Raw genomic sequence first — 27729 nt, 5'->3', positions numbered from 1 at the left:
AACTGTGAGCTGTATAAGAAAGAGAGAGACCATTGCCTTGGACCATACATTATTCAAAAAACACACTGGGACCCATATATTAAAACCTCATTTTTGTTGGCCGGACAGAACCCTAAAATAACACACAAAACAGCCCTCTTTCTATTCAAAGCAACACAGCTGAGAATTGCACATTTAGAATCAATTGGGGTAAACTGTGGAGGTGACGCAGACATTTGATCTGAACGAGATCCTGTTGACAGCTTGTTTATTTTAACTCCTTTTATACCGAGGGTTGTATGTTGTATGTATGACTATGTATGACTATGTGTTAACTGTGTTATGTGTTAAATGTTTTGATACGGCCAATAGGCCAATCAATAAAACATATACTATACTATACTATTGCAGTCCCAATAGGGAACTTAGGAAAGAAAGAGAGAGCATGATGTAGCAGTAAGAAGGGCGCTTTCCTGCAGGGTTGTGACCTCAGCTACAAAGTCATGACAGAGGAGAAGGAAGAAAAAGAGCAGGCAGATCCCTCTGGCAGTAGAGTCATAGCTTTACTGCAAACTGGACCGGAGCACATTCCCAAACTCTGATAAACCCTCAATATGCATGGACATACAGGAGAAATGGCTAGGGCAGTCAGTGCAACAGCAAACAGAAGACGGGTTTTTTTTCTGTGTCATGAGTGACTTGAGAAACGAAGTCGCTTCTGGTGTGAGAGAACTGGCCGTCTCCAAGGACATTGCCCAGGGACACTCAACTGTTTTTCCATCCTGTGGGAGACTTCTCTCATGTCCCCACATGGGAAGCTGGAGCTGACAGATGGGAGCTCATCCTGCTCCCTGGATTTGAACTGCCAACCTTTTGGTTAGCAGTTCTGCCAGCAAAAGGGTTTAACCCATTGCACCACTGAGGGCTCTGGCATAAGAGTGAGAATATGCCTCAAGTAAAGAAAAGGAGAAGAAATACAGGAGGGCACACACTGGACAAGTTTCAGTTAGGACCAGACATAAGGATTACACATGCTGGAAATTACCAACCAACAGTCCTCTAGTTTGCACGTATTAGATGGACAGATGAGATTTTATCCAGTCTCTAACTATCTTGCTTTACCATGCTATTTACAGGCCTTAACAATCCTCGCAGAGATCAGAATTTAGATAGGAACATTAAATGAAGTTGAGTCAGACTTCAAAAAAGCAGATTAGCGATTCAGAGCTTTAAAAGGGTGCAGCGCTCGATTCCTAGCAGCATGTTTTGGAATTTTTAAGTCAGTTCTTTTGCTTGGTCCCACAATGACATATTAAAATAAATTGCCCAATTCTATATATGTAATGAGAAAGAGACAGCCTGATATTAGCATTCATGTCAGTGTCGAGGAACCCTCCACCCGCTGGTCTCCTCCAGCAGTGCCACCAGCCTCTAATAAGCGTATCTGTGCTGCAGAAAAGCCAAAGTGTTGCGGGGCTTCCCAGAGCACATTCAAAGTAGCAGATTGGTGAATGTACTGAGAATATTCTTTGGCATCTGCCCACTCTCACAGATTTGGGGCTGGAGAAAAGAATGACTGCTAAGATAGTTTATTCTGCAGATAAGCTTTTAAAAAACTCTCTAGGTGACATTTCAAAGCTTTATTCTGGTGGCAAATTTAGTATTCATTCTACGAAGTGCCATTCTTCAGAGGTGATTGACCAAAACAGTCGAGGTGGGCATAGCTTTCTGGTTCAGAATGCAAAATCCATTTTGTCAGGAAGTACTTTTTAAAAAACCACACACACAATGTTTCTAGTTCTTTTGAAGGCTTGAGATTTTTTTAATAAGAAAATGATATTTATTAAAATGGCTTTTAGTTTATGTTAAAACCACAGTCCTGAGTCCTTGCAAATGCATTACAGCTGTACACCAAGAAAATATTCTAAAAATAGATTAAGCAGGAGATTCGACACGTGGCCTGCAGTGCCCTATTTTAAAAAAGCAATACTAATTGGCCAGATCAACTCTATTGATCAGGAGGTAAGTGCTGTTGTGGCTAATTGTCACGTTGGCATTCACTGTAGAGGGAGAACGACTGGAGGCTCCAGGAGGGATACTTCCAAATACCTGGAAAAGAAAATAAGCCATTTATCAAAGGGAACAGGTGATCGCAAATCAATAATGTCTCAGCTGTCTCTTTAAGTCCAATTGTTTCAAATGCTTACACTATATAACATGATTTTTGTTCCTGGGTTATAAATGTCATTTCCTAATTGGTTCTGCCATAAAAACATGGAAAAGGGTTATTAAACTGCAAAAACTTTGGTTTTGCAGGACATCCCGCAGCACATTTTGTGATAGATTTCAATGAATATTACTTAGGGCCCAGGAATAGATCCAATGTTTTCTGCATTAAACTGGATTATATGAGTCACCACTGCCGGATAATCTGGGATAAACAGAAAACCTGGGATCGGATCCTGGGATATAGGACCTGTCTGGAAGGGCCCATAGAGTCTCAACCAATTCAACATAGTTTGTGGCAGCCACAACAAAGTTCCTGGAGCATAACTACTACTTTTAAAGTAAGTACGACACAATTAAACAGGAAATAACACTTTCAAACCAGGAAAATATTTTTTTCCAAAGTTTATTACATAGTTTTATAGAATCATGATCAAAAACACTACACTGGATTTACTTTTTCTTCTTTAAGATCTATATTGACAGATTGCTGGTATTCTGTCACATCCAAATTATCTGATATGACAGACAAATTTGGCTTGAAATGCAGAATGCAGAGTTAATTTATCAAGAGTCACTCAGATTACTTTAATAATCACCAACACAAATCCAAGTTCTTTTTGACCACAGTTCTATATTTTTGGGTATCAGTTACTTCATGCTCAGTTGATAAACTCCACTGTTTTTTTTAAAAATCATTTTTCAAATAATTATTGACAATAACGTATGATCCCCATTTATATGGGGGATACATTCCTGAGTTGCTGTGAGTTTTCCAGTCTGTATGACCATGTTCCAGAAGCACTCTCTCCTGACATTTCACCCACATCTATGGCAGGCATCCTCAGAGGTTGGAAACTAGTTAAGTGGGGTTTATATATCTGTGGAATGTCCAGGAAGGGAGACAGAACTCTTGTCTGTTGGAGGCAAGTGTGAATGCTACAATTGGCCACCTTGATGAGCACTGAATAGCCTTGCAGCTTCAAAGCCTGGCTGCTTCCTGCCTGGGGGGATCCTTTCTTGGAAGAAGCTAGCTGGCCCTTATTGTTCTGAGTGTTTAACTTTATTTACTGCCCTGATTTTAGAGGTTTTAAAATACTGGTAGCCAGATTTTGTTCACTTTCATCGTGTTCTCCTTTCTGTTGAAATTGTCTACACGCTTGTGGATACATTCCTGAACTTAAAGTGGAAACAGAAAATGGTGGACAATGGTGAACCCAATTGAAAGCAACAACTTCCACTGGAAGTTACCATAGAGCTGCCCTAGAGGTCCTAGAAAATTCCAAGAGAGTTATCCTTGCAAGAAATTTTTGAGGTCCTCCAACCTGGTGCTATGGTAGCTTCCATAGAATTGCCTAGAAGATCTAGAAATTCCCTAGAAATGACATATTTTGTCAGATGCAGGGTAAGTGAAACCACAGGGATTGGTCCCAAAGGTATGGGAGTTATACTCTACAGCAGATAGGATATCCGAACAGGCTCTTCAGCAGTTATTATGGAGCAGTTTGATTATCCTGATTGGCAACTTACTTTGCTCCATGACTAGAGAAAAGGGGACACCAGGTAACATTAAACAGATTGTTTTATATATGTTAAAATCAGTTATTCATTGTTCCATTGGGAGATGAAGAGAGAATACATATGTACACATATAGGATTATACGTATCCTTCCCATACGTTACAACTGCCTTAATTATTGCTAAAATGCTTTTGAATGAGCAGTGTTCTTATAATGGTTAGATTCTGCACCCAGTTTGTCCTGATCCTGTCCTTCCTTCCATACACTGGGGATCTCTCACCAAAGCTCAAGCATCTGAGAAAGCTGAGTGTAACCCATCAAGGCTTGAGCTGTAATAAATCTGTTTGTTTTGAAGAGACCTCCCAACTTTCAGCCTGAAGAGCTTCTGTATCAAATCAGCAAACCCCGTGAGTCATTCTGACCAGCTTTATTGCTCCTCTAACTTTGCTCCCATCAATCACAATTTTAAAGGAAGCTGTGGCAAGGAGAGCACAAAGATATTTGCTTCTGACCCAATCACTTACTTTGCCAGCTTGTATTTCTCTCTTATTGCTTGCTGTTGCCAATGAGGAGCTTCAAGGCAAGCTCTGTGCAGGTCACTTAGACAGGGCACTATCTCACTCAGCGAGTATCCGGTGAACACAGCAAGGGCTTCGGGCTAATTGGGGAAAAGAGAGTGAGCAAATCTTTAATGCACATGGAAAAAAAGAACGATTTCTATGTCAAATGATTAACCTGCTGTAATATATTAGGGCTTTACCATGAGACAAATGGGTTTTAGATTCATTCTGTTCATCATGGCCAAATGTTAATGGCTGTCCATTGGTGTGAAAGAGTTATCTTATATTAGAATCAGAGTTGGAAGAGACCTCGGGGGCCATCCAGTCCAACCCCCTGCCAAGAAGCAGGAAAATCACATTCAAAGCACTCCTGACAGATGGTTATCCAGCCTCTGTTTAAAAGTCTCCAAAGAAGGAGCCACCACCACACTCCAGGGCAGATAGTTCCACTGCTGAACAGCTCTCACAGTCAGGAAGTTCTTCCTAATGTTCAGATGGAATCTACTTTCTTGCAGTTTGAAGCCATTGTTCCGCGTCCTAATCTCCAGGGAAGCGGAAAATAAGCTTGCTCCTTCCTCCCTATAACTTCCTCTCACATGGTTATGTCTCCTCTCAGCCTTCTCTTCTTCAGAGTAAATATGCCCAGCTCTTTAAGCCACTCCTCATAGGGTTTGTTCTCCAGACCCTTGATCATTTTAGTTGCCCTCCTTTGGACACATTCCAGCTTTGAAACATCTTCCTTCAATTGTGGTGCCCTGAATTGGACACAGTATTCCAAGTGTGGTCTAACCAAGGCAGAATAGAGAGGTAGCATATCTTCCCTGGATCTAGACACTATATTCCTAACGATGCAGGCCAAAATCCCGTTGGCTTTTTTTTTTGCTGCCACATCATATTGTTGGCCCATGTTTAACTTGTTGTCCACAAGGACTTTAGCGACTCCATTTTGCACTCCTTTGCAGATTAAGGCTGGAAATGGACAAGGAAGTGAAAATGTCTCTGCTGCTAGTACAGTTGTCATGGGGAATAGCAGAGAAATGCCTGTACTCTTGGTTGGTTTTTTAGCAAGATGTCCTGGGTTTTTGGCAAAATAACAAATGTTATATTGACATGTATATAGCATTTCTCATAGTCCCACAATCTTGTATATTCTGAGTTACAGCCCAGAACATTTACTTTTCCAATCTTTAATTAATACTTCTACTTTATGTCAAAGCAAGGGCAATGCCAAAAAGTTTAACTGAATTTCTAATAGTAAAACTTAGCCCCTGTTGAGCAGACCTCCCCCAGTTATGCTCATATAATATATTCTGTCCCACGTTAGGTTGGAAAACTCCCCAGTGCAAAAATAAAATCTCTGGAAAAACAAGACATGTTGACTAGTGACCTTATCACACAGGGGAGCCCCCCTCCCCAATGACATTTTGCCAGCAAGTGTGGTGAAACGGTAGGCAGGAGAGGCGATTCCATTGCCCTGTGCACTCCTCCATCACACAGGGGAAGCATTGCCCAAGTGGCCCATTAGCGTGCTGGCTCCATTGGAGCTAGCACAACACAGGCAAGCTCCCGTGTTTGGAGGGAAACATCATACAATGCTTCCACTCTAGTTGTGCGAAGGGCCTCCACCAGAAATCCGGCAATGTTGTGGGATGGGCAATGTGTCAATCCATCTCAAGCCCCATGTGATGAGGTCATAAGATTTTATTTATTTCATATCAAAAGCATTGCATAAATTAGTATAAAACTGATAAAAACAGAAGGAGCACAAATGTCTGTTCTGTTCCACAGTTGCATAAGATGGAGGATTCTTTTATGACTATCCTATCTGGTCATAGGATAGGAGGAGGGCATTGGGAAAATGTCTTGCTATAACTGTTTTGCATAGCAAAACTTTCACCCCTTCTTAGCATCCACATTTTACTTCACAACAGCAAAGATATCAACATGTTCCTACTGGGACACGGTGCCAGCAAACATGCGGTTTACAGCAGTGCAGTTGATATATTTCAAACGGGTGCAACAACAACAAAAATACATGAAAGTTCAATTGAACTAAAATGGCAGCGAGTTGTTTCTCAACTCTGGAAGCTCTCATTTGAGTTTTTAATAGTTTTATTAGCGTTGCAGTGTTACAGTCTCCAGATTGAGAAAAGACAGGAATTCATTTTGTTAGAAATGTGGATATTTCTGTTGCATCAGCCATTTTTGCTACAAATGCTAAAGCAAGCCAATTACATGCAGCTAAAGCGTGATGTAGAAGCCTTTCAGTCTTGCATATTCTTCAAAAACCGTACAAGCAATTTTAAATCCCAACTCCCACCACTGTATTTGAAAGGCTTACCCAGAAATGCCTATTCACAGTGTAGTTTGCCAGGCAATAAGCAGCTGCTGCCATTTGGGAAGGAAGATACTTCAGGAAAGGATCAACTTCGAGGAGACTCAGTTCTGCTATGTACTGGGAAGGGAATTGTGTACTGTTTGAACACTGAGGAAATCAACAGGGATTCAAGAAGCTCATCTTTAAGTATCTGTATCAACTATACTGAAGTCCACTTAAAAACTGCATTGACATTTAAGTCCAAACTACCTGGTTCTTTATTTAGTAAGATGCTTATGACCTTTTTTTAAAAAAAAAAATTACATAGAGTTAATGTACATCAGCGGAGTTATGATATGCTTCCATTGCACAGCCCCCATACTGAACATTAACACATCACTATGTATAAGGTCAAGGCACATCGGTGATTTTATCCATTCACAATGTACATTCCTTTACAGATTTGACTTCTGCAGATCTGATTAAAATGTTAGTTCACTGAATTTCTAGGTCCTCCAAAGCAACTCTACAATCAACTTCTACCAGACGTTGACCATTGAATCACACAGGAGGACCTAGATATTTCCTAGATGGAACACCTTTTGCAGGTTCAATTATTTGTGGATTTGATAACTATCTTCTCTCTAGCATCCTCCAGTAATCATAATATCCTTCTTCTGGATATCATGATCAATGTACAGCAGAAGTTGATCAGAGAATTGTGCAGAAGGACCTAGGAGTGAGGTAATTTTTCATATGAAAAAAACAGTGCTTTCATTCACTTTTTTCTACTGTCATGGGAGTCACATGGGATTTTGTAGGGCTTTGGTGCACATACTGAAGCATGTAACACTGGTATTAAAGCAATAGCACTGGCTACCAATATGCTTCTGCTCTGATTGCAAAGTGCTGATGATAATATTTAAAGCCCTAAATAATATCAGCAGAGTCCTTCTCCTTATATATGCATGCTCAAGAATTGAGATCTGCTTGAGGTGTTCCCCTTTGTACCCCATTAGTGGGGACAATAGACTACTGGTGGACATGGTGCCTTCTCTGTGGTGGCACCATGGGTCAATATACTGCCTTCAGAGGACCAAGACTGGTGTCATTCCAACAATAAGTCAAAACATGACTTTTTGTTAAAGCCTTAGGGGACTAACCGATTTTATAGTTGACAATATCTTGAATTGCTTTAACTGGCTTTAGGTTGTCTGGTTGTAGGTGATACATGGTTTGATATATTTCTAGTCTTAAAAATGATTTGATATGATTGGTTTAGCTCAGTTTTATTGTAAACTGCACTGAGTTCTTGAGTGGTATATTTTAAGAAATAAGTCAAATTTACAAGCCTCTTTGGTTCTGACTCCACCTTATTCACTGTCATCCTAATGTCCCCATCCAATGACCATTGAAAGAACAATTGAAAAAAGCTCCTTTATGGACCACAATTTTCTAAATTCCTGAAACACCATACCCATTGGCTGACGTATTCCATGGGCTGTGGTTTCCAGAGTACATTTGCACTTATCTGCCTATTGGGAACCTCAACAGAATGGTTGCATACCTGTTTTGTCTACAGAACAGCTAAGTATTGATCATAAATAAAGGAAAGCCAGTTTGAAATGGTACTAATTCCCAGTCAAAGCATCAATTTGTTGTATGCAATAGGACCCCCATATTCACAAGGGATGTGTTCCATATCCCCATGGATACTTGAAACTGTGGATAATAGTAACCCTTATATGTTTGCTATATCTGAGCTGGAAGCATACTATAGAATCATAATGGAGGACCTAGAGAGGCTTAACGAAAAATTTGTGAAGGAGATTTTTTGTCGCGTGAGTAAGTGATATTCAATCTGTGGATACTTTGAATCTAATTACACTATGTAACACAATTTTTGTTCCTGGGTTAGAAATGGTATTTCCTAACTGTTTCTATCACAAAAACATGGGGGGGGGGGGGGGAGAAATAAAAATGGCATATGAAAGGTTAAAAATGGCACACTGAAAGGCCACAAAAACTATATTTCTGGAGTATAGCAACTACATTTCAAAGTACCACGAACTTAAATAGGAAATAACACTTTTAAACCAGGAACATTTCTTTTTCAATTTTTTTTACATAGTGTTAATTCAGGCAAGCAAAATAACCTTCTCTGGAGTAGAACCATGGTAATATCATGGAAATTACACAATAAGTCCTTTCTTGCCTAGGTGACAATATAGGACACAACACATCCTTACCTTGGCAAAGTTCTCAGTCTTAAGACTGACGCCATGCCTCTGTAAATACTGAAGGAGGAACTGGTTGATGGTAGGCACTGTCAAGTCAAAAGCTAGCACTTTGAGGAGCAGATGTTCCATTCGCAGGAGTTGTTTTTTGCTGTAAGTGTCATCCGTTATGTACACAAACTCTTCTACTTCGGGTGGATAGACTTCTTCATATTTCCTGGGAAGATAAAAAAAAAGCCTGGATGCTGAAACATTACCTCTTAATCCAGGTCTGGAAATCATTCCTCTTTCCTGATACTGCTGGACTGAAGCTCCCAGTATTCTTCCATACTGATTGTACTAGCTAATGGCCTCCAGCCTGCCTCATTTTGATTTTCAAACAATGCCTACACATAGCCCAGGACACTTTTGCCATGTTTTTAAATTCCTGTGGACTGTTTTAGGTCTTGATTTAAATACTCTATAAAACCAGAAAGTAAGTCCTCTTTTAAAAGAGGTAACTCCTGAAATTAAAACAGTTGGGGAAGCTGATAGGGAGAGGACAAGGCAAAACTGTCTCCTTCTGAGATTTCAAAAAACCACAATCAACTTAAACATTTTTGAAAAAAATCAAGTCATATATAATTTTTAGTAGAGTCATGAGGTCTTCTGAAGTCATGTAACGAGACCTGCCACCCAACCTTAATGTATAGGGTAGGAGTATTTAACTCTTCCTTGTTTTGTGAAGATTTTCAGATAAATGGTGAGATCTAGAGATAGGTCTGCTTTCTCGGTGTGTTTTGGTGAAAATAGCATCCACTGTTGAAGTGTGTCTAGATAAGTGCCTTGCAAAATTTCATGTAGATGGAAGAACTGACAGAAGCACGTCTGTTAAAAGAATTACATAACTATATCCACACCGAGGTAGAAAAAGGAAGCTCCTACACATCACATCCCAGATATATTGAACTTCATTTCCCCCTACAAATCATTGGTAGGTCACAGCTGGAGATTTCTAATTAATTCTCTATGCTAGGAGTGAGAAAAGGCTAGTTTTATGCCTTGTAGATTGCCAAAAATTAACAAAAGAATACTGGAAGTGACCAGAAGTTTACTTCTGGTTTTGAAAATTGGGTAATTCTTATGCTAAACAATCATAACATGGGCCCTGAGACCTATTTAAAAGGTGAATCACAGCTCCCGAAAACATTCCAAGAGAAGCAGTTCAGTTGTTTCATATGTGAAAAGTAGGGCAGCTAGGTGGAAGGCTATAAAAACTATCCAAGATGGCCAAGTGATCCCAAGTCTACATTTTGCCATCTAATTCTAAAGAAGGGGTGGACAAAGGGTAGCTCATGGGAGGCATGCAGAACCTCAATCCTACTTTTGTAACTCCAAAGCCTACCCCTACCCAGAAACCCTGATAGTATTTTAAAAACTGTGATTTTTCAAACATTTTTGTCTTCAAACTCTAACCTTGCAAAAACATATAAAATACTCCATTTATCAGAAACTCTCCAGAACCTCATACTATTGCAAGTTTCCTTTGAAATGTCTTATAAAAGTGATGGGAACTCACTTTTTCTTGTCATTTTGAGAGGGACTGCTGAAGACAATTGGTATCTGGGCTCGGTATGGGGTGGCTGTGCCCTAGAGGGGGCTTGAGAAGCCAGTTGCTGCCCCTCATCTGGCTGTCCAGGGAATAATTGTGGCTCAATGGTACATTACACAAATTGGAGACAGGAGGCCTTGAATTTTGTTCTCCAGTATCTCAAAGCAGAACTGGGAAAGGCTTGTGTCTGAAACCCTGCAAAATCTCTGCCAATATAGACTTGGACTAGTGTCAGTGTGACTCAAACTATTTGTCATCTGCCGGAGGCTGGCTCATTCATGCAAACATACTTACGCAGCTATAAGCATTGCTGCTGTTCCGACAAGCTGCAGCTTCCCTCTCAGGACAGACATGCAAGAAAGAAACCTGTCCAAGTAGTTCACCGCAAGATACAGTGTCTCTGTCTGGAGCTTGTATTCCTCCCCAACTTCCACCAGCCAGTCTACTAAGATGGCACGCATTCCTGAAGTGATGTCAGGCTGCTTCCTCATGTAGCATGGTTTGGGTCTGTATTTCACCTACATGGAGAATGTTCATTTTCAGAACAAGTGAAATCAATCACATGAACTGTTTTAATACACAACTCACAACAGATAAAACTAAAGTTATATTAAGCCTGGGGGTGATTAAAATCTGTCTAGATGAACATAGTCTTAATACACAAGAAGAATAGTGCAACATCTGCAAAAGTGTAAAACAAGCCAGTCATTATGTACTCATCATTTAGCTAAACTGTGGAAATCTAAACTTCTGTAAGATACAGTTGTCAATTTGGTTGGCTTTAAAAGTAGAAATTAGCCCCCTGGTGGCACAGCAGGTTAAACTGCTGAGCTGCTGAATTTGCTGACTGAAAGGTCAGCGGTTCAAATCCAAGGAGCTGGGTGAGCTCCCACTGTTAGGCCCGGCTTCTGCCAAACTAGCAGTTCGAAAACATGCAAATGTGAGTAGATCAATAGGTTCTGCTCTGGCAGGAAGGTAACACTGATCCATGCAGTCATGCCAGCCACATGAACTAGGAGATGTCTACAGATAACTCCGACTCTTGGGCTTAGAAATGGAGATGAGCACCACCCCCCAGAGTCAGACATGACTAAACTTAATGTCAAGGGAAACCTTTACCTTTACCGAAAGTAGAAATTAATGTAGGATAAACCTATTACAGTTGGCCTGCCACATTGGTGAGTTTGGCTTTGCAGATTAGATTAAAATGTTCTCTCTAGAAAATTCCAGGTTCTTCAGTGTGATCCTATGGTCCATAGGGTTGCATGAGAAGAGACATGCTGGCCATGTATAAATATGTGAGGGGAAGTCATATGGAGGAGGAAGCAAGCTTGTTTTCCACTGCCCTGGAGACTAGAATGCAGAACAATGGCTTCAAACTACAGGAAAGGAGATTCCACCTGAACTTTAGGAAGAACTTCCTAACTGTGAGAGCTGTTCAGCAATGGAACTCTCTGCCCTGGAGTTGTGGTGGAGGCTTTTAAACAGAGGCTGGATGGCCATCTGTTGGGGGTGCTCTGAATGTGATTTTCTTGCTTCTTGGCAGGGGATTGGACTGGATGGCCCATGAGGTCTCTTCCAACTCTATGATTCTATCTGAAGTTGATCACAGAGTCAGGCTGCAGGACTTAAAAGAATGTTCTCTCAGGGGAGAGATAATGTTTTTATTTACAAGTCCTTTCATAGGAGTCCTGTACCTCTAGCCCCAGTGACTGTGGAGAGTTGTCTGCAGTTGCAACTGGATAATTCCATGGAAGATTAGATGCTACTGAGAATAGTCACAGATTGCCACCATTAAAGCCAGTCTGTCCTAATGATTTGAGTCTTGGATTAAGACTCTATTATATCATGGTTCCTTCCTACTCATCCATGGAAACCTTTGGTAATGCTAGACATTGTTTATGCCTAACAGAAACTTCCTCTGCATTTATCTCTCCAAGAAAACTCTATTACATGGTTGCTGTAAGACAGAATCAACTTGAAGGCTCAGAACAGAACCACCATGAATGAGAGAGTGATGTTGTTTTCAATGTCCTGTTTATAGGTATACTCTGAGCAAAGTATTGGTACTGGGAAGGTCCTGGGTCTGATTCACAAGGGCTCTTCTCATGCTCTCATTACCAGATTTAACTTGGAGCATAGATTCATTTGATATTTTCATTAATGACCAATAAACAGGAAAGAGTGTGGGACACTTGAATTCATAGGCAACCCAAAGCTGTACGGAATTACTATAATTCTGGAAGAAAACAATACGAGATGATCTCAAGCAGTGGAGGGAACAAATAAGGAAAACAGGTGAGAGCTGTACTTAAGCAAAACGTTCTGTACTGAGGTAAGAGCAGTCAAAAAGCACAGTTAAAACCTGAGGGATCTCCATCTGGCAGTGCTAAGAAGGAGCTAAGAATAAGATTACACAAGCACCTGAATACAAATTAATACTGAGGCATTTCAATACGGACACTCACATGCATTCTACTGAGTGTTTATTACTAAAACACACCAGGTAGCATTCTGGATGCTGGCCATTTTCTGCTGGGCCAATTACTGGTTAACAACCAAGGTTGCTAAGAGAATGGTGACTTGATAGGACACTGTTTTAAAACAATGTATTTTAATATTAAGACAAATATTTTTAATGTTTATATATGCATCCAATGATATTATGTCCCACTATTGAATGTTTGCCATAAGTACACTGTGCTCCTCCCTGAGTCCCCTTCAGGCTGAGAAGGGTGGAATATAAATGTTTTAAATAAATAAATAAATGTTTGTAGGAGAATGACCAAAATGGTAAAAAGTCTGAAAGCCAAGTCTTATGAGAAGTGGCTTAGGAAGTTGGGCATGTTTAGCCTGAAGAGGAAAAGGTTAAGAGGTTACATGACAGCTATGTTTAAATATTTAAAAGGATGTCATACTGAAGATGGAAACAAATCATTTTCTGCTGCTCTAGAGATGAGGTCACGGAGCAAGGAATTCAAATTGTAGGAAAAGAGATTCCACCTAAACATTAACAAGACCTCCCTAATGGTTAGAACTGTTCAGCAGTGGGATATGCTGTGTCGGAGTGTGGTGGAGCCTCCTTCTCTAAAGGTTTTAAGATCAATGCTGTGTGGCTATCTGTCAGGGGTGTTTTGACTGTTCTTTTCCTAGATGGCCCTAGATGGCCCTAGTATTCTAGGCTTCCACACTGAATGGTATGCACCTCACCTGCTGAAAGAATCCTACAGAATTATTATTCTGCATCTCCTCTGTGTGTACAGCTATACTGGAGAATTAATGCAGATTGACACCACTGCCATGGGTCAATGCTATGGAATTATAGGAGTTGCAGGGAGTTGGTGAGGCAACAGTCCTCTTTGCTAGAGAAGGTAGTATTGACCCATGTCAGTTAAAGTGGTGTCAGGCTGCATAAATTTTACAGTGTAGATGCATCCTATGGGAGCAATACACTCTTTGAGGAGAAAGAGTAGTGTACAAAATGAGAAAAAAATTCAAATAAGAGCTGAACAGTAAAAATATCATTCATTTCCAACTAGTAGCTACCGATTTTGATAATTAGTTAAATCAAAATCACTAGTTATTTGGTATTACCCCACTTGTCCTTCTCATTAAGGTACCATCTACGCTGCCATTACAATGCAGATTGAACTACATTATATGTTCATTGTAGACTCATACAATACAGTTTAACTGCATTGAGCTGGATTATATGTCTACATTGACCATATAATGCAGTTGAATCTGCATTATAATGGCAGTATAGATAGGGCCTCTCAGTCTCAACATTAAGGCTAATGGAACAAAGGATATACTATTGGAAGGCAATATAAGAAAAGTGGGCCATGATGGAACACCTAGAACAGGGGTCGGGAACCTTCGGCCCTCCAGGTGTGGTGGACTTCAACTCCCACAATTCCTTGAGGCTCGGCATTCGCCCCAAAGGCTTACCTTGGCCCAACGAGGTTTGTTTGGCTCTTTTTCATGGAGGACGGGCAGCAAAGGGGGAGAGACGAGCGTAACGTAGCTGTGCAGATGGCGAGGAAGGATGCGGAGCCCACAGACTGGCCTCGGAGGGAGAGAGCGGGCGGAAACCCCTGCGGGCAACGCGCCTCCTCGCCGCTTCGGCCCTTAGCAACCGCCCCGCATGGACCCCCTCCCTAGCTATAGCCACTTTGAACTGCAGGTCACATGTTACTAGCAAGGCTATTTCTAGTGCCACAGAACTTTCTTGTGCCCCTCTCCCCCAAAATGCATGGCAGGACACTACAGGGCCTGGCCATGCCCCTCTGTATAAGTGTGACATCCCCCCCCCCATTTTGTCCAAGAGGACAACAACATTCCCTGTCTCTGTAAACAGCGCAGAGCCCTTTCCCTCCAGCCTTCGCCTTCCCTTTTCCCCGACAAGCTCTGCACGACGTCACTCAGCCGCCGTCGTTGCTAGGGAGGGGGTCCATGCGGGGCGTTTGCTAAGGGCCGAAGCGGCGAGGAGGCGCGTTGCCCGCAGGGGTTTCCGCCCGCTCTCTCCATCCGAGGCCAGTCTGTGGGCTCCGCATCCTTCCTCGCCATCTGCACAGCTACGTTACGCTCGTCTCTCCCCCTTTGCTGCCCGTCCTCCATGAAAAAGAGCCAAACAAACCTCGTTGGGCCAAGGTAAGCCTTTGGGGCGAATGCTGAGCCTCAAGGAATTGTGGGAGTTGAAGTCCACCACACCTGGAGGGCCGAAGGTTCCCCATGCCTGACCTAGAAGATTGCACCATTCATATATGATCTGAGTTCCTACAAGAGTACACACTGCATGACCAGAAGCTATTGGCCAATGTGATTAGACCCTTAGATATTCTACTCACTTCAGCCCCTCTCAAGTAGCAGTGAATATCTTCCTCATACTCTACAAAGTTCATGACATCCACGTTGGTATCCCGATGCTCTTCATTTTGCTGCTGCAAAGACCTATCCACTGACATAGGAGATCCTAAAGTGCCAAAATATTGAAGAAGAGTTATTTTCAGAGATGAATATACAGTTATTCACAAACTTCAGTTTATCCTTCCATCGTTAAGAGGCAGAAGTAGGCAAAGTGCAGTCCTCAGGTTCTTGTTAAACTACAACTCATATCAGCACAAGCCAGCATAGTCAATGGTGAGAGGTTCTCATGGATGCAACCCAGCACCTAGACTAAGCGAATGCAGCATTAACAATCCCATTTCTACTATAAGATATTAAAAATTTTGTCGGAATACCCAACAAGTTACCTGTACTCAAAGTCAGGAGCAGGTGAAAACTGGGCTTTAGTGCACTGCTATTGATTTCACACATGCTGGGTTCCGCCTCTTCTACAGCCATATAACTACACCGGTTCCTCTCTTCCATATCATCAACATAAACATTGAAGTTTTGTTTAGATGGCAAGCAAATGGACAACACATTCTCGCTAGCAGCAGGAAAGACATTTTCAGCTCCAGAGAGATGCTTCACTATGGCCATTCCCTGAAAAAAATGCATTGAGAGGACAGAACTTTGAACAGTAAAGGAATAATATACCATATATACTCGAGTATAAGCCGACCTGAATATAATTTATTTAATTTTTTATTTACAGTTCTTATATTCCGCCCTTCTCACCCCGCAGGGGACTCAGGGCAGATTACAGTAAACACATATATAATATACCATATATACTCGAGTATAAGCCGACCCGAATATAAGCCAAGGCACCTAATTTTACCACAAAAAACTGGGGAAATGGATTAACTTGAGTATAAGCCGAGGGTGGGAAATGCAGTAGCTACTGGTAAATTTCAAAATAAAAATAGATACCAATACAATTATATTAATTTAGGCATCGTTAAATGAAATATTTTTGAATATTTACATAAAACTGTAATTCAAGATAAGACTGTCCAACTCTGATTAAACCATTATTCTAATCTTCTTCAAAGTGAATATGCTTACATGTCCTCCAATAATAATAAATAGAGTAAAATAATAATAATAGAGTAAAATAATGGAATGTAATAACAGTAAGAATAGAGTAATATAATAAATGTAATAATAACAATACAGTAAAATAATAAATGTAACAATAACAATAATAAATAAATAGAGTAAAATAAATGTAATAATAACAACAATAATAAAAAATAAATGTAATAATAACAACAACAACAACAAAGTAAAATAATAAATTACATTAACTCGAGTATAAGCCGTGGGAGACTTTTTCAGCCTAAAAAAAGGACTTAAAAACTAGGCTTATACTTGAGTATATACAGTAATATAAGGCAGACTTTCTTAACTTTACATGTTTAGATATTAGACAACAGTCCCCACCATCCACACTCACTGTGGCTTAGGGGGATTGTAACCAATTGTACTATGGAAACCACTGATTTGTGTAGCTCTAGACTTCTAAGAATCCACAATACTCTTTTAAATAGATTCTCCAGCTAGTCATAAAGAAAATATAAAATGCTGTTTTTCTGTTCAAGCAATGAAAGGTGTGAAATAAAGAATCCCTTTGTAATTCAGTGTCTTGTGTACTGATCTTGCAATAATACAGAACAGGGTAAGAAAAAGGAAGGGATGGCTCTCTTTGCAGACATGCATTTCTCAGTATCAGTAAACACACCAATAAGACTGCAGAGGTTTTAATTTAAGCAAGTTCCCAAATATTGACTGTAATACAAGAAAACCTAGTTATCTGCAAAAGGCAACAAAGTAGTAAAACAACCATCACAACAACAATGTTTAAGAATCGCTGATGTGAGCCATGCTGAATACATGCTTGTTAATGAATATTTCTGCATTGTTGAAACACAAAGTCATGGAAGTTAATCCTAACAGTCCTAAAATGCTGCAGTCTCACCAACCAAAAATATGAATATCTCTTTCAGTATCATGTCAGCAAGACTGATCATTTAGTAGAGTGCATCTGCCAGTGCCATGTTGCCAGCCTCCAGGTTAAATCATTTTACACCAAGTACGAATGAACCTTAGGCTCAGTTCCAGTTTATTGCTCACACTGGAAAGCACAGACTAAGGCCATCTTCACAGTTCAAACAGGCACTGAAGAAAATGGTTTCACTGTGCAGACAATTACATAGAAAATCCTGCAAACACTTTGAGGCCCAAATGGTGATTATACAAATCACAAAGCACTGATATTCCGTGATTTGCTAAACAAAAGTTTTATTTTGTGAACTTTTGTGGGAGTTTGCTATCTAGCTCCCACAGTGTGACACTGGCTTCAAATTGCATTAAATGGCCAGTATAGACGGGGCCTTAGGGTACATCTACAATGAAGTATGACTACAATTTGACACCGCTTTAACTGCCATGACTCAATGCTATGGAATCCTGGAAGTTATAGTTTTACAAGATCTGTTGCCTTCTCCGCCAAAGAGGGGTGGCACCTCACCAAACTACAACTCTCAGGATTCCATAGCATTGAGTTGTGGCATATGAAATGGTTTTAAACTACATTAATTCTACAGTTTAGATGCTCCCTTAAAGAACTCGTCACTCTAGTTACCAATGCTAGGAAGTAACCCAGTTCAACCTGTCACAATATCACAAGAGTGCCAGAGAAACAATATGCTTTTACAGCAGCTGTCAGCAATACTGTCTGTTAATATAATATAATGCATAGTGGGATACTCACCACACAGTGGTACACAACACACATGTCATTTCAGGAATAGCCTACGATTACTATGACTAAGTGACAGGTTTTTCAAAACTACACAAAACCAAAAATTCTAAATTTAGTCCAGAGGAAAAGCCATGCTGTTTATAGCATGAGAGCAAAGTACAGGTTGCATGTTGCCCTTAAGGCTGTGTTTCTAGCCCGAAGGGTCTCCTGAAATCCTGTTCACACTGCAGAATGACAGTGCTGTGGTTCCACTTCAACTGATATGCTTCTGGAATCCTAGGATTTAAAGTTTACTTTAAGAGAGTCTGCATCTAAGCTATATAGGGTTTTAGTAGTCATAACCAGCACTGTGAACTGTGATTCCTAAAATGACAGGCTAAAGCCCAAGGGTAGCTGCACCATGGCATCCAAAGTACTGTTCAACTAGTATTAGTCACACAAAGCTTCAGTGTGTCATTCTCTTTATGCCTTTCAATAGTATTTTTCTCCAAGTGATGCCTGAGATGGTCAAATTAGAATTGTAATAGTTCTTCCCCTGGCCATGTTCTATTGGGCTGGAAGTAATTGTAGGGGGTAAACCCCTGAGAGATCTCACGGTCTCTCTCATGCATAGATTCACTGTATTGAAAAATGTTGCGGACTGAAACTCATCTGAGAACCACAAAGTATATATGAAAGACACACAAAGTAGAAGAGGAAAAAAACCTAGGACTGAAAAGCCATGAAGTGCAAAACAGTTGCTCATCTTTGAACTCTGCATATAAGTAGTACAAGTCCTGTTAAATTCATCATCGCTGGCCTCACTGTTTAAAATTCTGAGCTCTCTCTATATACATGATTGAAGTACAATCTTATTCATATCATATTTGCTGTTGGAGATTGTGTGTGCCTTCAAGTAATTTCTGGCATATGGAGAATGTCAGAAATTTATTCAAAATGTGTTTCCTTTTACACTGCCATAGAAAATCCAGATTATCTGCTTTGAACTGGATTATATGGCAGTGTAAAATTACCCTTTGTCTTCCTCTGAGGCTGAGAGTGTGTGACTTGCCCAGGGTTACTCTGGGTTTCCGTGGGTGAGCAGGGTTTCAAACTCTGTGGCTTTTTTTGACACAGAGATACCACACTGAGGACAATGCCCTCCATTGGTGAATTGGTGTAACCAGGTCGGCGGTCCCCCCGGATTGAAGGTGGTGCTGTTGAACGCCAGATCTGTCAATGGCAAAACAGCTTTCATCCAGGATTTAATCCTGGATGAACGGGCAGATCTGGCGTGCATCACGGAGACCTGGCTGGACGAAGCTGGAGGTGTGAATTTGACCCAGCTTTGCCCGCCAGGTTTCTCCGTGCAGCACCAACCAAGATCCGGGGGGCGGGGAGGCGGGGTTGCAGTGATCTATAGAGACTCCATTCTTCTGACCAGGGCCCCCATCCCGCAGTCAACAAATTTTGAATGCGTCCACCTGAGGGTGGGTGACCGGGACAGATTAGGGATTCTGTTAGTGTACCGTCCACCTCGCTGCACTACAGACTCCCTGACTGAGCTAGCGGGGGTGATCTCGGACCTGGCATTGGAGTCCCAGCGGCTGCTTGTGCTGGGGGACTTCAATGTCCACGCCGAGACCACCCTATCGGGAGCGGCTCAGGACTTCATGTCTACCATGGCAACCATGGGGCTGTCCCAACAGGTATCTGGCCCCACCCACAGTGCTGGACATACATTGGACTTGGTTTTCTGCCAGGGATGGGAGGAAGGTGGCGGTGTCCATCTCTCCGTTGCCATGGACCGACCACCACCTGGTCAGCTTTAGATTAACTGCACCCCCTAACCTCTGCAGAGGTGGAGGACCCATTAAGTTGGTCCGCCCCAGGAGGCTTATGGATCCGGATGGATTCCTGACGGCTCTTGGGGAATTTCCTGCCGCCTCGGTTGGTGATCCTGTTGATGCCCTGGTCGCTCTCTGGAATGGGGAGATGACTAGGGCAATAAACACGATCGCTCCAGAACGTCCCCTCTCAAGTAGCCGAGCTAAACCAGCTCCTTGGTTCACTGAGGAGCTGGCAGCGTTGAAGCGAAAGAAGAGGGAACTAGAGAGTGTGTGGCGTTCGAATCCGAGCGAGCCAAATCGAACACGGTTTATGTCCTTCTTAAGGGCATATGCCGCGGCAATAAAAGCCGCAAAGAAGACCTTCTTTGCGGCCACTATTGCGTCTGCAAAGAACCGTCCGGCCGAACTGTTCCGAGTTGTCAGAGGCCTGTTAAAACCCACCATTCAGGATGGGTGCCCTGATGACTCGGCAGCTCGCTGTGAAGCCTTTGCTCAGTTCTTTGCAGACAAAGTCGCTTTGATCCGCTCTGGTCTGGACACCATATTAACGGCAGTCTCTGAGGATGTAACACGAGCATCTGCTTGTCCGGTTTTGATGGATTCATTTCAATTGGTTCAATCCGAGGATGTGGACAAGGTGCTTGGAGGAATGAGAGCTACCACATGCATCCTAGACCCCTGCCCATCCTGGCTTCTGAAGGAGGCCAGAGGGGGATTGGCCGAGTGGGTGAAGGTGGTGGTTAATGCCTCCCTCCGGGAAGGCATCTTTCCAGCCAGCTTAAAGCAAGCTGTAATAAAACCGCTGTTGAAGAAACCATCACTGGACCCCACTCAATTCGTCAACTTCCGGCCTGTTTCCAATCTCCCCTTTTTGGGCAAAGTCCTGGAACGTGTGGTGGCCTCACAACTCCAGGCATTCTTGGTAGACACGGATTATCTGGATCCGGCACAGTCTGGCTTCAGGCCGGGGCACAGTACTGAGACAGCCTTGGTCGCCTTAGTGGATGATCTGTGCCGGGAGCTCGACAGGGGGAGTGTGTCCCTGTTGGTGCTTCTGGACCTCTCAGCGGCCTTCGATACTGTCGACCACGGTATCCTTCTGAGACGCCTCGCGGGAATGGGTCTTGGAGGAACTGTTTTACAGTGGCTCCGCTCATTCCTCGAGGGTCGGTCTCAGAAGGTGTTACTGGGAGACTCCTGTTCAACCCCACAACCTTTGTCTTGTGGGGTTCCTCAGGGCTCAATATTGTCTCCCATGTTGTTTAACATTTACATGAAGCCGCTGGGTGAGATCATCCGGAGTTTCGGAGTGCGATGTCATCTGTACGCGGATGATGTCCAACTCTGTCACTCCTTTCCACCTGCTACTAAGGAGGCTGTCGAGGTCCTGAACCGGTGCTTGGCCGCTGTGACGGTCTGGATGGGGGCGAACAAATTGAAATTGAATCCAGACAAGACAGAGGTACTCCTGGTCAGTCGCAAGGCCGAACAGGGTATAGGGTTACAGCCTGTGTTGGATGGGGTCGCACTCCCCCTGAAGACGCAGGTTCGCAGTTTGGGTGTGATCCTGGACTCATCGCTGAGCCTGGAGCCCCAGGTTTCGGCGGTGACCAGGGGAGCATTCGCACAGTTAAAACTCGTGCGCCAACTGCGCCCGTACCTTGGGAAGTCTGACTTGGCCTCGGTAGTCCACGCTCTGGTTACATCCCGTTTGGACTACTGCAACGCTCTCTACGTGGGGTTGCCTTTGAAGACGGCCCGGAAGCTCCAACTAGTCCAACGTTCGGCAGCAATGATACTAACGGGAGCGGAGCGCAGGGAGCATACAACTCCTCTGCTGCACCAGCTCCACTGGCTGCCGATCTGCTACCGGGCTCAATTCAAAGTGCTGGCGTTGGCCTTTAAAGCCCTAAACGGTTCTGGCGCAACTTACCTATCCGAACGTATCTCGGCCTATCAGCCCGCCAGGACCCTAAGATCTTCTGGGGAGGCCCTGCTCTCTATCCCGCCTGCTTCACAGGTGCGGCTGGTGGGTACAAGAGACAGGGCCTTTTCTGTGGAACGCCCTGCCCTTGGAGGTAAGATCAGCCCCTTCATTGATGATATTCCGAAGAAGATTGAAGACCTGGATGTTTAAGCAGGCATTTGGTTAACCCAATGCAACGAATGGTAACTGACTAAAGGACTGGCAACATGGATGACGAACTGGATCACGTTTTTAGTTAAGAGTCGAACTGGATTGGTATTGATGTATGAATTGTGTTTTTATGTTTTTTATGTTTTTTATGCTTTTAACTTTTTTACTGTTGATTGTTATATTATGTTGTAAACCGCGTTGAGTCGCCGGCTAGGCTGAGAAACGGCGGTATATAAATATAGCAAATAAATAAATAAATAAAATCTCTACTGAGGATCACTGAAGATTAAAGCTATGCCCAGTTTCCAAACATCTGAAAACCACAAATATGGGTTTCAGATGAGGAATACAATACTAGATACATAAAATGAAGGGCATTCAGCAATGTGATACTTTCTCCTACTCCACTGTTTCCCAGCCTTTTTTGAACAGGGACTACTTTGACCAGAGATCAGTCTCCAACATTAGTACCAAAAGGGTTATGAATCAGTTTATCAACTTTAGATTTGGTTTGGTTTTTTGGGGTGCCGATTCAGAAAACTGCATTGGATAGAGTGATGTCTTGAATAAGGGAATTACTAAAAGATTATACATTGTGGTCTTAAAGAAGCAAAGACCACCAGCATTGAAGTGATGGTCCTCCACCATCAACTCCACTGGACTAGCCATGTTGCTTGGATGCCCGACCACCGTCTCCCAAAGCAGTTGCTCTACGCCGAACTCAAGAATGGAAAACTGAATGTTGGAGGACAGGAAAAGAGATTTAAAAATGGGCTCAAAGCCAACCTTAAAAACTCTGGCATAAAACAGAGAACTGGGAAGCCCTGGCCCTTGAGCACTCCAGTTGGAAGTCAGCTGTGACCAGCACTGATGTAGAATTTGAAGAGGCACGAATGGAGGTTAGAGAGAAATGTGCCAAGAGGAAGGCACATCAAGCCAACCCCGACTGGGACCGCCTTCCACCTGGAAACCGATGCCCTCACTGTGGGAGAAGATGCAAATCAAGAATAGGGCTCCACAGTCACCTACGAACCCACTGCCAGAACACCAAACTTGGAGGACCATCATCCTTGGACTATGAGAGATCACCTAAGTAAGTAAGTAAAATAATAACTCCACGTGGATACCAAAATCAGTCCAATTATATAACATAATATGGTAAAATAGTGTCTCTTATATCACATGGCAAAATCAATAATTACTTTTTGGAACTTTTATAGTGGGAATATTTTCAAGCCATTGGATGGTTGAATCCATGGATGCAGAACCCATGGATACAGAGAGCTGACTGTAATGCTGGTCAAACTGACTGATTATTTGTGAAATCAGTTTGCAGAATAAGGAGAAGATGTCTAGATAGTCATTTAAAACATCCACCATAACCAATTCTCAACATTTAGTTTAAGAGGTTGAAGACTTGCTCAGACCAAACTGACTGTGCCATGAGTTTCCTAGGAAGCCCACTCTTCCCCAATTTACCTGGGCACAGGGTCTCGGGCGCTGTCCATTTTCAGAGATCTCTCTCAGAACAGCCCTCTGAGGGGCATTTTGATGGGCATGAGGCTCAGCCATTTCCAACAGGTCATCCCAGCACCCCACCTGTTCCTTCTCTTTCTCTTTGCTGCTGGGATTCATTTTCTCAAGGACAGCAACTGATGCTGGGGTGAAAAGGAAACACACATTTAGTTATTTTTCATGATAACAGCTCTGATCTCTAGCCTGGTGCTTTAACTTTATTAAAAAAACCTGCAAAGTGCATTCTGCTTTTGAATGCTTGCCTTTGGTATTGAAGAAATTTTATTAATGGCATCATCCCCCAACTTAGAGTCTTGCAGATAGATTGACCTAAAATAACCATTCTTTTTCACACCTAGGGATGGTGGGATTTGTTGTGCTTCACATCCATAAGACTGCAGGTTGGAGAAAAGGTTAATCAGACCTTTCTTCTAGTTGCTGCTGCTGGCCCCTTATACACTGACTGGTCAATGACGTTCGAAGGAAGCTTCAGGCTGTGGCAGCTAGACAACAAACTTCCACAAAAAGTGCAAGAAAGACAGCCCTAAATGTGCTTCAGTGCTCGGTGATTTGTGTAATCACCATCTGGGCCTCAAACTGGTTCCAGAATGGAACGCCAAAGGCCATGTGCCTTTGAACCCCTCCCAATTTATGGCAACCCCATCACAAGGGTTGTTTTTTTTTAAAAAAGCTTTGTTCAGAAGGGGCCTACCATTGCATTCTTCTGAGGTTGAGAGCATGTGACCTTCCCAAGGTCAACCATTGGGTTTCCAAGACAGTGTAGCAATTCAAACCTTGGCCTCACAGAGTCCTAGTCCAATACTTAAACTATCACTCCATTCTGGCTCTTTCATCAGTACTAGTTAAAATATATACAAATACATTAAACATTTTGTTGAGAGGCATCCTGTTTCAGTGAGAATCATAAGCATGTTATCCTAGGTGGTAAGTGGCTTCCCAAAGCTATTTCACAGCAATTAAACCTCCCAGATTCCTCAGATGGCCTTTCATGCCAAGAAAAGGATGAATTGCTTCTTGGGGTTTACAGGTTGCAAGACTGCCTTATTCAACATCCAAAGCTACTTGTTTTTCAAAACCTGGAGTAAACATTCAGCTATTTCTTACAATACTCAATTTTCAAGCAATCCCTGTGGCCCTCACGAGCAAAATACTGGGTATAGTTTGACCACAGATTCATTCAGACATACTGATAGCCATGTCAAAGGCTATCAGTAAACATATCAGGAAATTAAATAATGCCAAAACTTAAAACCGGAGCATTATATGAACTTACCTGCAGCTTCCCCCAAACTGCAAACTGGTGTCACTGACCCATCACCTGCTTCCTTCCCTCCCTTCTCAAACCAAATCCATCTGTTTGGAACCAATGGGATTAGAGTGATTTAAGGGGAATGGAGCTGAAGATCCTAAGGTTTAAGGACCTCAGGTGGAACCAGGTTTCACTGCATTTACTTCCAAATGACTACATCAAAAGATGAGGAGATATTTAAGTGTTCCCAGGAGTATGTCCTGCAGAATCCAACAGGTCATGTTTCCAAACAGTTTGCAACTCTGTTGCTTTATTTCCAGAGGTATTCCTGTTGTATTCAAATCATAAAAACATGTTTCACTTGGAAAGAATCAGAGGGGGGGAAATAGGTGCATTTACACTCCCATCCTTCCTCTAATACTCTCAATACAGCATACACGTTTATTTCTCCACCTTGCAACCTCAAAAGGTAGTTCAGGCAAAAGTCGGTCCAATTTCCCCCAGTGACTTCCATGGCTTTGTAGACACTATACACTAGGCCTGAGCAAACTTGGGCCTTCCAGGTGTTTTGGACTTAAGCTTAAGCGGCTAAAGGGGGAAAGGAAGGGGCCCGAGGCTGTTGTTATTGTAGGAGTTGAAGTCCAGAACACCTGGAAGCAGGCCCATAGCCAGGATTTCAATTCGGGAGGGGGGCTGAGTTTGTTTCGGGGGTGCGGGGAGCGAGTCTGAGTGAAAGAGGGTCTAGCCTAGCAAACCTTTTGTATCGTTTTCTAATAACCCCATGCATATGGGATATATTGAGTATGGTGATCAGATCATGATATGAATAAACATAACAGTTTAAATAATGCACCAGTAAGGCCTTTTTGCGAACCACCATGAGAATTTCGGGGGGGGGGGGGGCTGAAGCCTGGAAGCCCCATGTTTTCCCAGGTCTGCGATACACTGAGTAATGCAGTTTGGCACTTGAACTGCCATAGCTCAATGCTATAAAATCATGGGAGTTTGTCGTTCAGCAGTTTGCCTTCTTTAACAATGAGAGCCTCACCAAACTACAAACCACCAGGAATCCACAGCATTGAGCCTTGCAGTTTTCATTCACACTGTACAATTAATGCAGTTTGGCAGCATGCTCCCTGCTATGGAATCTTGGGATCTGCAGTTTGGTGAAGGACCAGCACTCAATATTGGGCAGAGAAGGTTCAAAACCTTGTAAAACTATAAGCTTCCTTTCTCCTTCCTTTCTTCCTTTTTGTCCTTCCTTCCTTCTTTCTTTCCTTCCTCCTTACCTTCCTCCCTTCTCTCTCTCTCCTTCCATCCTTTCCTTCCACCCTTTTGTCCTTCCTTCCTTCCCTCTCTCCCTCTTTCTCATTCCTTCCCTATTGTCTTCCCTTCTCTTTTTCCTTCCTCTTCCCTTCCCTTCCACCCTTTCATCTTTCCTTCCTTCCCCCTTTCCTCCCTCTCTTCTTCTTTCTCCTTCCATCCTTACCTCTCTCCCTTTCTCCTTCCTTCCTTACCTTTTGTCTTTCCTCCCTTCTTCCATCTCTCCCTCTTTCTTCCATCCTTCCCTTCCTCCCTTTCGTTCTTCCTTCCTTCTCTCTTTCCTTCCTTCCTTCCATCACCAGGCAGTCATTCCTCCTAGCAGGGAGGCCCCCAAGTTAGAAAGTTTGCCCTTGCCTGCTCTACAGGGCTAAAAAACCATAAAAGAAAAGTTTGCTCCTCCTCTTCTGCCTGGCGTTTCCCCAAAGAGCAAGTGCCCACTGGTGGGGGTCTGAGGTTGGAAGGGCTTCCCATGCTCCCCAGCAGAAGCCCCCCCCCCCCCCGCTTCCTTTCTGCCCCGCATTTCCCTGCCAAAGGAGGGAGACCCATTTCTATGACGCAGCCGCCCAGTCCCCGACCTGTTGCGTCCTTTCCAGCTGGCAGCGGAGGTTTCCCTCCTGGCCTCTCCTGTCCCAACCCAAAGCAGGCCAAGGCTCCGAAACAAAGCCGGGACTGCGAATGGCCCGTGGGGACGCCCTCCTCGCAGCCTATATAGAGGACCGGACGCCGCCTCTTCCTCCGCCGCTACTTGGAAGCCGCCCGCGACTGTCTGTTGGGGATGGCTGTTGGTTGGAGCCTCTCGCTCCTTCCTCGGCATGCGGCAGGGAAGCCCAGGGAGAGCCAGCCTAGGCCCCTTCCCGCAAGAGAAACCACCACCACAACAACGCGTGGCTCAGTCTCGTCGCGTGTCCCGAGGTCCTTTTCTCCCCGGGCACAGCCACAGACCTTGTGAAGCAACAACTCCCAGGAACCCATAGCCTTGAGCCATTGCAGTTCAAAATGAGTTGATCTTACAGGGTAGATCAATGCACCCAAGGAGGTCCTTGGCCTCCATGGGTGCATCTATATCAGGCATGGGCAAACTTGGGCCCTCCAGGTGTGTTTTGGACTTCAACTCCCACAATTCCTGGCCTCAGGCCCTTTCTGTTCCCCCCTCAACCGCTTAAGCAAGGGCAAACTTAGGCCCTCCAGGTGTGTGTTGAACTTCAACTCCCAAAATTCCTGGCCTCAGATCCTTTCTGTTCCCTCCTCAGCCGCTTAATCATAGGCAAACTTGGGCCCTCCAGGTGTGTTTTGGACTTCAACTCCAAAACACACCTGGAGGGCCCAAGTTTGCCCATGCCTGATCTATATACTGTAGAAGTAATCCAGTTTTGACACCACTGGGAACTGCCCTGGCTCAATGCTTATTTGAAACACAAGATTTGTACACAGCCAACAAAATCACTATGCTGGCTGTTGTATTGATCACACTTCCCAAGTCTCTACAACTGTGTGGTGTATCAGCCAATAATGCGTGTAGATCTGAGCCTTTTGCAGCTGACAGGTGGTAATTTTGTCAGTGCCAATTGTGT

The 27729-nt window shown here is 43.1% G+C and overlaps 1 protein-coding gene across 1 annotated transcript; it reads right to left on the bottom strand.

Moving 5' to 3' along the window:
• Positions 1-1794: 1794 nt before the first annotated feature.
• On the bottom strand, positions 1795-26803 carry CCNA1 (cyclin A1). The gene is made up of 9 exons (XM_060766937.2): positions 26734-26803; positions 23530-23708; positions 15686-15920; positions 15281-15405; positions 10725-10948; positions 8852-9056; positions 6627-6740; positions 4250-4383; positions 1795-2088 (listed from the first exon to the last, which is right to left on the bottom strand). The coding sequence occupies exons 2-9, from the start codon at positions 23683-23685 to the stop codon at positions 2037-2039; spliced, it is 1245 nt and encodes a 414-aa protein (XP_060622920.2). The 5' UTR covers positions 23686-23708; positions 26734-26803; the 3' UTR covers positions 1795-2036.
• Between the last annotated feature and the right edge of the window lie 926 nt (positions 26804-27729).

The sequence above is a fragment of the Anolis sagrei genome, chromosome 3 (assembly GCF_037176765.1).
Source record: "Anolis sagrei isolate rAnoSag1 chromosome 3, rAnoSag1.mat, whole genome shotgun sequence".
Lineage (NCBI taxonomy): Eukaryota > Metazoa > Chordata > Lepidosauria > Squamata > Dactyloidae > Anolis > Anolis sagrei.
This window is presented reverse-complemented; position numbering and strand designations above follow the sequence as displayed.

Excerpts from the sequence above, each read along its gene's own strand:
- CCNA1 (XM_060766937.2), bottom strand. The coding sequence starts at position 23,685 with ATGAATCCCAGCAGCAAAGAGAAAGAGAAGGAACAGGTGGGGTGCTGG. Across the intron at positions 10,949-15,280 it reads GCTACTTGAGAGGGGCTGAA|GTGAAATACAGACCCAAACC; the intron begins GTGAGTAGAATA and ends TTCTCCATGTAG. Across the intron at positions 9,057-10,724 it reads GCAGCAATGCTTATAGCTGC|GAAATATGAAGAAGTCTATC; the intron begins GTAAGTATGTTT and ends TTATCTTCCCAG.